This window comes from Halyomorpha halys, unplaced genomic scaffold (assembly GCF_000696795.3).
Source record: "Halyomorpha halys isolate HHAL.00 unplaced genomic scaffold, Hhal_1.1 Scaffold438.1, whole genome shotgun sequence".
In the NCBI taxonomy this organism is placed as follows: Eukaryota; Metazoa; Arthropoda; class Insecta; order Hemiptera; family Pentatomidae; genus Halyomorpha; species Halyomorpha halys.
In genome coordinates, this window is record NW_027107367.1 from 1,221,360 (window position 1) to 1,233,105 (window position 11,746).

The 11,746-nt window shown below is 28.1% G+C and overlaps 1 protein-coding gene across 13 annotated transcripts in view; it reads left to right on the plus strand.

Annotated features, from left to right (window-relative positions):
* The window catches only part of Lar (tyrosine-protein phosphatase Lar), a 969,819-nt gene that overhangs the window by 943,017 nt on the left and 15,056 nt on the right, over positions 1-11,746 (plus strand). For all 13 annotated transcript variants that reach the window (XM_067045667.1, XM_067045668.1, XM_067045669.1 and 10 more), the window contains 10 exons: positions 3,383-3,522; positions 3,965-4,173; positions 5,582-5,742; positions 6,445-6,716; positions 6,797-6,967; positions 7,453-7,782; positions 8,540-8,815; positions 9,119-9,235; positions 9,593-9,787; positions 9,883-10,106. In XM_067045667.1, coding sequence (XP_066901768.1) covers positions 3,383-3,522; positions 3,965-4,173; positions 5,582-5,742; positions 6,445-6,716; positions 6,797-6,967; positions 7,453-7,782; positions 8,540-8,815; positions 9,119-9,235; positions 9,593-9,787; positions 9,883-10,106 — 2,095 coding nt within the window. The remainder of the gene's footprint in view (positions 1-3,382; positions 3,523-3,964; positions 4,174-5,581; positions 5,743-6,444; positions 6,717-6,796; positions 6,968-7,452; positions 7,783-8,539; positions 8,816-9,118; positions 9,236-9,592; positions 9,788-9,882; positions 10,107-11,746) is intronic.

An 11,746-nucleotide genomic window follows, 5' to 3' on the forward strand; every position in this document is an offset into this window, starting at 1 on the left:
TATTTTTTTTTTTTTTTAACATGTTTTTATAATTAAAAAAATTTTAAGTGCAAGGAATACTATTCTCATGAAAAATATTGTGTATTGTGTTATTTATTTCCTACCTATTGTACTTATCAGAATTGGGAAATTTCAGTTCTTACTTTGAATATAATTGATGAAACTAAGTCTGTATTATTATTTTTATTTAATTTGTTTATTAAATCTTGGCCGCTTTTGCAAATTGATGTTTAATCATTACAAATAATTTTAAAATAAAAATATAATCAACTTGAGTAGATTTAGGGAAATAAATTAATTTTAAATAATTAATGGAAAACCTATATTACATTTTTATAAAGTGAGAAAAATTATTTGATAATGAAAAAGTGGGACTATAGATTACTCTTCAAATACAGAAATATCATTTCATGACTACTAGGTAACTACATTATTTTCATTACTAATTATTCATTAAAAGAATATCAGAATAATATTTGATTTTTTGTAATCTCTTTGTTTGGTCTATTCATATTATTCATCTGGATGTTTCTGATGGGAAAAAATCAACTACTGAAAAATATTTTTATCTAATTCATGAAGAATGGTTATTGCATGTTTTGGCACTCATTTATTGTCATTTTAATAGTTTCATTTAATTAAAATTTTTATCAAATGTGTTTTTTAGGAAAAAAAAGATCAAAAATTCTTAAAACCACAATTTCAAACTATTATCTTTTATGGAGAATTATTGATTAATTAATTGAATTATTAATAATTAAATTTGAAGTATTTTACCACCTCATAAATCCATTGACAAAGAAAACTCACACTATTTTGACAGACATACTATACACTGTACATGTTGTAGCATGTTACCAAGTCTACATCCTTAGCAACATAGCTAGTATTTTGTATTTTTAATCAGCCCTATTTAACTTTTGTAATTTAAAATATTTCATCTTATTGATTAAATATTTTATCTAATATTTAGCCATGTTGCTGATGTATACATTCCTCAGAAGAATTTTTAAATGTAAAATATCAATTTTGTAAAAAGTTTTACTAATGTTTATTATCATTATAATTATTATTGCTTGATTAAATAATCACTATTTAGTTATGTTTCAAAGTAATCTACTTTACTTTGATAATTATTTCAGAAATTTGTGTGCAATATGCTGGCACTTGATTACGTGAGTTTGAAGTGTACTGTAATGTATAATGGAGAAAAAATTATGTTTGTTGAAACCATGATGAGGATTTAATTAAATTATATGTTTATTAATCCAAAAGTGTTATTTAAAGATAATCATTATTTCCTCAACAAGGTTTAAATATAAATGTTATTAGAGGAAAAAAAAAAGTGATGATATTTTTTTTCTAATTTTGACGGGTGAGCTGACTTATGATTTTTCGGCTGGTGTGTTTTTCCATTTTTTCTGCCAGCCTTTTACCACCGGATCAAAGGTGAATTTTTTCTCCCATTGCTAAGTCTCTTGTGTGCGTGATTTTTTGAGTGTGCGTGGTGTGATGGATTTTGAATTTTGTTTAATTTTTCTTTTTGCTGGAAAAGGGACTTTTTAATCTCCCGCCAGCTCTATTTTTGTCTTGAATTTTGAAATTTTGATATAAAGACACTTTACTAATCAAATGTTTTTTCCACGCATTCGGAAAAAGGCCCGAGGAAGGTTTTGAACGCACTTCTAACTTTTTTCTCTTTTTGTTTTTCATCTATTGATTTTGAGCTTGATTTTTGCTGTCACTCACTCGTAAAACAAAAGCTCTTATCCATCTGTTTTCCAGTTTACTTTTCCTTTCCTTTCAATTAAATAATCCATCATCTATTTACCTTCCTTTAAAATTTTATCTCTGTTTTCTCACTGTAATTAATTTTGAAAAGAGCACTTTTTTTGTTTTGTTTTTTTATTGTTATGTGTAAAACCACTTTTTTTTGGTACTTTAAAACTCTCACTTTTTTTTCAAGCGCACTTTGTAGTGCATGTAACACAATGGGGACACGTATATAAAAGTGCACTGTTTGTTTGTTGCACACAGCACTGTTATTTTTTAAAGAATTAAATGTGGTTGATGGTCAATCTTTTTCTCTGAGAGAGAGGGGCCATGACCAATTTTTATTTTTATTTCTTTCTTTATTATGTTTGGTAATGTAGATACTGAGTAAATCTAGGGTGCAATATTAAATTTAGGTAGCCAGCAACATTCTGACGGTGAGTAAAATACTAGAATTGTATTTAATGTTGCACTCATCTTTTATAAGATTTCTCTAACTCTTCAGCAGATAGTGAAATTCATTTGAATACCAATACGTGTCATTTAATATTTTCATTTTTATAACTAACATTTCTAACATTTTTGCATTTTTATAACATATTTTTCGTTCGTGTGTTTTAACACTGCTTCCATAATAGGAAATATATAGGTGTATGTGTGTGTATGTATGTCATATTTTACTAATGCCCTCAATTTTTTTGATTTGTTGATCTCATTTTTCATAGAACTATTTCTTTTTTTCTTATTTCCAGCTAACTCGATTAAGGATGAAACGTATTTGTGGTTTTTAAATATTTTTATTTTTGTGATGTTTTTGAGATTTTGTGGTTTTTGAAAAATATTTTTTAGGCTGAAAAAAAAATGTTTTATTAAAATAGAATGAATCTGCACACATTTTTCAAAAGAAAAAAAATATTTTAAAAGTTTTTGTTTTTGAATGGAATTTTTTCATACATTTTCTAAGATTTTTTTGTCTCTCTTTTTGTCTTTGACCCTCTCTCTGTCGATTTTTGGGTTACAACGAACGCAGAGGACAAGCGTAAGTACAAAATTTCGATTCCGTGTCATTTTTGTAACCTGTAGCTGAAGAGGGATAGCCTCCACCCTGTTTTTGTTTTTTGACATGATTTAATTTCATTTTTGTTGGTTTATTTTTGTAGTGTAGATTTTTGTGTTTCACCAAGATACAAGGTTTGATGATTCATGTGATTTATTTTGTTTTGTTTTTTGTATTTTGGCCAAAACTACAGGAGGATTGTGTTGGTATTCAAATGGTTATCTACATCACATTGTTTATGTATTTTTCATGTTTATAAATTGTTATTATTGTATATACTTAAGACGATGTTAATTATCTTGTTAAAGAACCGAAAAGAATATTTTAAAACATTTTTATTTAATGGAAAGCAATTAATTTCTTTGATTTGGCCAAATATTTCAATTTGCATGCAAAAAGAAAAAAAGTTATAATAAATATAAATTAAACTGTGTAACTTTTTAAATGGGTCACTGATCATAACTATTAATAAAAATTTGTGGAAACTATAAGATATTATTTTTATAAAGCTCTAAAACAATTGTTTAAGCATTTCTTTAATATAATTTTTAGTACCTGGGCATCCTCAAGATGTAAAAGTCACTGCTATTAATTCAACTGCTATCTTCGTTTCTTGGAAGCCTCCTGCAGAAAAAAATAGAAATGGTGTAATTCGTGGCTATCACATACATGTTCAAGAAACCAAGGAAGACGTAAGTAGTTATTTTAATACATTTCTGTTTTACTTAAATGGTTCCACTTTATCTTCGAAATTTATTTGTACATTAACTATTGATTGATATTTTTTAGAAATAGTAAAAAAGAAATTTTTTGAGTCAGTTATTAAAATTTGTTATTGACTTCTACGAAACAAAATTATTTATTTGATTTTCTCATCATGCTTCTCATGGATTTCTTTTATACACCTCAATGTTAAATGAAAAAATTAAAAATCACAGTTTTTAGCTGCTTCTAGAATGAAATATTTTTGTTAAAACTATTCACATTCTGGTTAACTTGTATGTAATGAATCTCATTTATGTTTCTTTTTACCATTGTATTGGAAAATTGACAATTTATTCGAAAGGTAATGCACAATTTGCACCACATTATTATTGTCAAATAGATATTCATTTGCTTTTATTTTATTTTTAGGGGAAGAGTGTAGTGAACCTAAATGAACCAATGAGGTTTGACGTATTAGACGGAGCTGCATTGCAGTTGAACATATCAGGCCTTCAGCCAGACACCAAATACAATGTTCAAGTTGCTGCCCTCACAAGAAAAGGAGATGGCGATAGGAGTGAACCAGTCTCTATTCGTACACCCGGTGGTGTTCCCAATCGCCCGACAGTCACAATTAAGTAGGTTTTTGGAATAAAGTCAATGTTAGATCTTTAATATATCTCAAAAAATAAAATGTTTTTTATCGAAATCAAATACTGCTAAAAAATAATGTTTAAAATTATTACTATATTATTAGCACTAGATACTTCAATACCAATTTCATAACTTATGATCTAGTTCACTTTTTCTTATAAAATGTCTTTATTCTTTTCCAATAAATTGGTTTTTGTTTTATTTCTTCCTCATGTATCCATTAATATCACTTAGGCTCTTTGTTATGCATTCCCAGAGGAATAGAACAGCAGGTAAGCCTGCTGTCCTATTCCTCTACATTTAATGCCTCTTTTCTCTTTATTTTCTTGTAATATTTTCATCACTTATGTTATTAACCAATTTAACCCCAAATCATTGTTTAGATCATATATTTTACTGTTTTTATTTATCATATATATATTATAGGAAATGTAGATTCAGACCCTAAATAATCCCATATACCAACTTAACCCTTCATGGATGGGAATTTTATAAGTTTATTCTTTTAGTCTATATATATTTATCATAAAATTATGAAAGCAATCTTTAGAATCATGTAAAAATAAAATATTTTCTTACATGGAAATGATTATATTTTAATTTTACTTGGAAGTTTTAAATTTATACAAACATACATTAAAAAATTGAGCACAAAAGAAAAATATCTTTTATTCTATAATATATTTATATAGACAAAAAAATTCATGGTCTAGCTACTCTCTGATTTTTCACAATTTGTAGTCACCAATGTGATGCAATTATTTCTTGTCCAACTTCTCTCTTTACTTTCTATCACAAAATGACCCAAATAATCATAAAAAATATTTTCTGTAACTCTACCTGACACTACTAAAAATCCTCCTGATGAATTACTTTTAATTTTATACTTCATGAAATACATTTGACTTATTTCTTTAAATATCTCTGTTTCTCTTCTCGTTTTTTAATTAAATAAATTTAGTTAAACTTTTCGTTTCCATATAAAACAGAAATTGAAGATCACATTCAAAAATATTCAAGAATTCGTTGGGAAACAAATGAAGTGAAAAAAAAAAGTAAGAAATGGTAGAGTACATCATTTGGACATATATCCCTAGTTTTTAATAGTAAGTGGTTATACGAGTGGACTAGTGGACCACTAGCTCCCACAACAGGAGTTTGAATCAAGCAATAGTTTACCTTAGAGGCAGATAGATGCCATCAGTCGCTTTAATTGGTTGCTTCTTTGATTTAGAGCACAGGAACACACTTATTTATACTTATTTATACAGATGTATAGATACTGGAGGACTACAAATCCTGGAAATAGTTTGCATGATGACAGAAATTTTTTTTTTATTACTCATCTCCAGACATCATGATTAGTGGTTTTAAAGGTGCTGTTGGTTTTAGGGTTGTGAATCAAGATCCAGAAGTATCTGCTGAACTAGAATGGTCCAGACCAACGCAGACATACGGTGATCTTCTTGGGTATCGCCTTAGATATGGTGTGAAAGACACGCATCTGAAGGAATTCTTACTCCAAGTAACCTCTCATAAGATCAATAATCTAGGTGAATACAGTTATTGTCTTAAATATTTTATCTGTATTTACATAATCATATTTAATAATGTGATCCATTTGGTGTTTAATAGCATAGGCGTATATGTTTTGACCCACAGTGCAGGTCTTGACCAGGCCTGAGTCAATTCAGATTGGCAGTAAGAACAATGTGGGTCAGCAATTAACTTACTTACCTTCATTGACTCAGCCCTGATAAAGACCTGCAGTTTAGATCAAAACATAGGTGTGTAATAAATGAGGTTTTTACTATTTTTAATACTTTTTTTATCACCATCTGGATCATCTTTTCCTTAAATCAAATTTGTTCAACTAATGATCTTCCACTAATCAAATTTAGTTTGAAGATTCTGTTTGTGCTTAAAATTTAAAATATTTGTTTTTATGTACTCTAAAATATTCCCTTTCTTGCCACTTTTACCAAAGATCCTTCTTAGGTTTCAATGGTCAATGTCATTAAAAAATATTAACATATATAACTCTAATTTATTATATTTAAAATTACTTTTTTTTTGTCAGTGTTTTATTAGTTACAGAATTAATTATCATTCAATGTTTTTCTATCGATTTAATTTTATCAGTAATTTTGTACTAGTAGACTCTTAAAGTTTGTTTCTATGCTAGCATTATTAAACTTCTTCTAGTAATAATTAATTATTTACCAATTTATTAATTATTAATTAAACTATTATAGAGAGAGGTGTGGAATACGAGTTTAGAGTGGCTGGACAAAATCATATAGGTTTTGGTCAAGAAGCAATTAAATATCTGATGACCCCTGAGGGACCTCCAACAGGATTTCCAACAAATGTGACGTTTAAGTTTCAAACACCTGATGTAGTTTGCATTACTTGGGACCCTCCTACAAGAGAACAGAGGAATGGACAGATAGTACGTTATGATGTCCAGTTTGGTAAAAAGAATGACCAAACAACAACAGTTGAAAGGAACACTACTAAAACCAAGGCATGCCATATTCATGATTAGAATATTAATTTAATTTTTGTCTTTCAATATATTAATTATCATTTTAATATTCTTTCTAGGCTGTTTTTTCAAATCTTGAAGAAGCATCAGATTATATTTTTCGAGTGCGTGCACATACCAAGTCAGGAGCAGGACCCTGGTCACATAGCGTGACTATCACTACTGAAAGGGATATTGTCAGAGCTCCGATGGGTCTGAGGGCAGTAGCTACTTCTGATCAGAGCGTGGAGGTAGTGTTTGTTGAAATCATAATAATTTTTACTACTTTAGTTAAATTTATAGTTGATTTATTTTGTAAAGATCTATTTGCATTGCTAAGACCCTATTATTAATAGTCTATCTCATTCTTTTATGCAGATCATTGAAAATATTATGGAATAATTTCTGTGAATCACTTCTATCACATATTCTTCTTGTAAGGAGATATGTATGTATATTATGACTGTCTTAGCTTGTTTTTACAAGTTTATGAATTTTTAGATAGGTTCAAAAGTATCCATTTGAGCAATCACGATTAACATTTATTACTTCGAAACTTTGATCTTAATAAAAATAAAAATGTCTGCAGGCATTTAATAATATTTGTTCTATTTTTAATTTTAATTATTCTATTTTCTTAAAAGAAATAATATTGTACATTTGTCCATTATTAAATACAATGGAAACTAAAAAAATCAATTTCTTCTCTCTTGACCAATACAAATTTTTTTTCTAGGTTTGGTGGGAGTCAGTGCCTTCTAGAGCTTCTATTATTAATTATGTTATCTTTTACACAATGACTGCAGTTGAAGACTTGGATGAATGGCAAAATAAGACTGTACCTGTAACAGAATCTGCTGACCTAGTGAACTTGGAGAAATATGCTCAGTACGCAATTGCTGTTGCTGCCGTTACAAAAACTGGCCTCGGCAGGCTTTCAGAGAAGGTCACAGTTAAAGTTAAGCCCGAGGATGTTCCTCTTCAACTACGGGCCCATGACGTTAGCACTCATAGTATGACACTTTCTTGGTCCCCTCCCATTCGTCTCAATCCCATCAATTACAAGGTAGTTACATCATTTGTTTAATTAAAGCTAATTTGTGCTTTCTTTTTAAATTTTGTCATTTATTATTTGTTTGTCTCCCAATTTTTGTATTTATTATGCTATTTTTTTTTTTTTAATGAAAATTTAGAGGTATATATCAGTTCGTTTTGAGAAAAAAATATGTTCAATGGAGATGTAGTCAGACAGATTACAATCCATTGTCTAAATGGTAACTTGAGTAAACAGATTTTATTTGCATTAGTCTTTGGTATATTGATGAGTGACTTCTCATTTAGTAATTTTTATTTACTTAGCACAATTAAAAGGGTCTGATTTAAATTGGGAAACTTTTCAATCGTTGTAATGACACCAGTTGTGCATTAGTAATTTTTTTTTAGGATTACAGGAGAAATTATTTTATAATACGTTTTGTTTTGAGACCAAGATTATCTCTTAACACCAAAGAACTGAACTGAGTTTGATGGTAATGGTTAGTCATTAGTCTAACTATTATCATCATGATCTGAATTTTAATAGATAAGGATTCTCAAAATGGTTTTTGTTGAGAAAAAAAAAAAGTTAAAGATTATGCTTATCTTGAAATTTTGAATTGGATTCCATTTTAATATGAAACGTAAACAGTTTTAGATAGCAATAAGTAAAATATGTTTATTTAAAGAGAAAATGGATTATAAATTAAATTAGATTTAACACTTTTTGGATTTGTATGGTAATTGAGGATGCATGTAAGTTTATAATATTGACCAAAATGTTTTAGATTTCATTTGATGCTGTCAAAGAGTTTGTGGACTCCCAGGGTATCACACAAGTCCAGGTAGTTACAAAGAGAAGTGCAGTTTTAGAGCCTAATACAAGGACTCACACTATTCATGAATTGTCCCCGTTTACCACTTACAATGTAAATGTCTCTGCAATACCTGGTGATCACCGCTACAGACCCCCAGCTAGAATTACTGTCACTACACAAATGGCGGCTCCTCAGCCGATGGTCAAACCAGATTTTTATGGTGTTGTCAATGGCGAAGAAATTCAGGTAACTTTTATTTTTAGTCTGTTCTAAATAATCTTTCAAAAATAATATAATTTTAGCTATACAAGTTTGGCATTTGCAAACAGCCAAACTTTTACCATAAAAAAAATTATAAAAATCTAAGATTCCTTGAAACGAATAGTATTCGTATTTAAGAAAAAGGTAGTAAAAAATTATTAATATAAAAGTAATATTTTAATAATTTATTATAATTGCTAATTATTTGCATTATTGAAGTTGATAATTTTAAACAACTTTATTAGCTTTTTTGTAATATCAAGTTCTATAACTTAATTGTTTTTTTAGGTTATTCTCCCACAGGCTTCTGAAGAATATGGTCCGATCTCTCATTACTTTTTGGTTGTAGTACCAGAAGACAAAAATACTATGAACAAGAATCCAGATCAGTTTTTAACTGAAGATGTAAGTTTTAATTTCATATGAACATTTAAGATTTGTTGATTAAAAGAGTTGTAATGTAATATTACTTCTGGTTCAATACATTTTCAAATTTTTTAACCATTATTTAGTCATCCATCAATTTTTATTCTTAATCATCTCTTTCAAAAAATATTACAAAAACTAATCAGAAATACAATTATCTGCAACCTATTTCATGGAGTTTTTATTTGATAAAACATACTACCCCATCTGCTTCTATATTTTTATTTTGAAATAATTTCACTTTAGAACTGTAAGCACTGCTGGATTGTAACATATAGAATAATTATAATTTGTTTCAACTGACTGAATTATTAAACAATAAAATTCATTTTACAGCTCATTGCTAATTCTGGAGGAAAGTCTGATAGAGAAAGGGTCCCTTACATTGCTGCAAAATTTTTGCAAAGGAATATCCCTTATACTTTCCATCTCGGCAGTGGTGATACCTATGATGGATTTGTAAATAGGAAGTTGGAGAGAGGAGTCAAGTACAGGATTTTTGTTAGAGCTGTTGTTGATACTCCTCAGAAGGTAATATTAAAAATTAAAGATTTAAGTTACTTAATTTTATTTGTTATATACTGGTCTAAATATATGATGATGTAATATAATATGTTCTTTTGCAGCATTTGTATACATCTAGTCCATTTTCGGAACAACTAGCATTGGATATGAGAGAAGTACCACCTGGTGATCCTCCACGCAGGCCTAACCCTAATGTTCCTCCAGAGATATCTGATGTATCAGTGAACAAAAGTAAAGAAGAGGCTGGTATGGTCTGGGTCATCGGACCTATCATTGCTGCTCTCATGCTGTCCATTTGTTTAGTCCTACTTTTTATTATTAAGAAGTAAGTAACATTAAACTGTTAGTTTTTATAAGATTACTATAAGATTCATTACTAAGATTCATTACTCTATTATCATTATTAATAAATAATATATGTTAAAAACATGGGTCATCTTCCATGTTATGATTTAAATTTCTAGTTGTCAAAGAAAATTCTTCATCTATTAATTTTTCATTATATTTGGTCCATTTTTTGCATTAATAAGGTATATTTGTTTTGAAATCATTTGTAAAGTGTCTGTGTGTCATTAACTTTTGGTAATTGCTAATAATTTTAAATTGTGGATTTAAAAAAATTAATAATGAATGACAAGGTTTTTAATACATTGTACATCTATGAGTTTGAGTATGATTACGAAAGTATTGAATTTTGTTTTTATAGTTACTTCTGATTGTCTATCAAATTGAGAGTACCACATTTGTAGTCTATTGTTTAGTTTCTATTTGATCTTAATCCATAAATAAAAAAGTTATTAATACATTTAGAGATTTTGATTACATACATCAAATATGAAATTTGATACTGCATTAATTGAATTATAATCTTAATAAAGAAAAACTTTAAAACTTAAAAGTTAATAACTTTTGATAACTAAAAATACTAATTTGTATCATTAATTAACTAATTGAAAAAAGGGTAAAGGGAACAGCAGAAACTAGTAAAAATTAGAATACTATAACACTTATTAAATAATTCAGTTATACAATTCTGATTTTATTTGTTGTTCATTTAGTTAAAAATTTATAAAACAACAGTGATTCGAGCCTATTATATGTGGTTTTTACTTTTCTGCAGTATATTTTTCCTTAGGATGTTTTGATTTAGATAGCTGTTATTAGTAATCATTTTAATTAATTAATTAATTATAGTTATTAGTCATGATTAATTCTTGGATTAAATAATATCAAACATTAATCTGTTATTGTTAAGTAATAATTCAAGAGCTTAGAGAGAGCTCTGTTGGTTAATTGATCTCCTCAATTTATCTGGCTGCTAATTAAGTCATCACTGAGTCATAGTTCCCGGAGTTTTTCTCTGTTTTTTACTTCGTTGATGTTTATATTAGTGTGACTTTATTTTATATACATTGTACCTGTAACGTATGTTAGGATCGATCTATTTTGAGTGTATTTATACATAGTATATTTACTTACATAGTAAGGTTGTCACTCAAATAGTATGAAAGGTTGAAAAAGTTTGTTTGGAGGCTTTGTACAGCTTTGGCATTTGCCTTGGTTTAGCTGTTCTGATCTACAGAGGTACATCTTCCTTTAAGGTGGGTGGTATAGTGAATTTTGAATGTGTAAGGGAAGAGAGTGAGTAAAAATATTTATTTATATACTTTATTTTTACATTATTCACAAGTGATTTGGTTTTTAATACTACACTTTGTTGCAGTGATAATTAATTTAATTAAATTATACACTTAATACTTACTCTTTTTTAACCTTTTGTAAATTATTCATGAACACTTTTTCAGTATTATTTATATTAATCTTACCATCTAATATTTGACACATTATATTTTAATTTTAACCCTCTTCATTTGCTTTAAATCACTTGTGATTGATAGTGCAGAAAGTTATTTCTTAATTATTCTCTTCATTCTCTGAAGGTTTCATTATACTTTTAAATATATA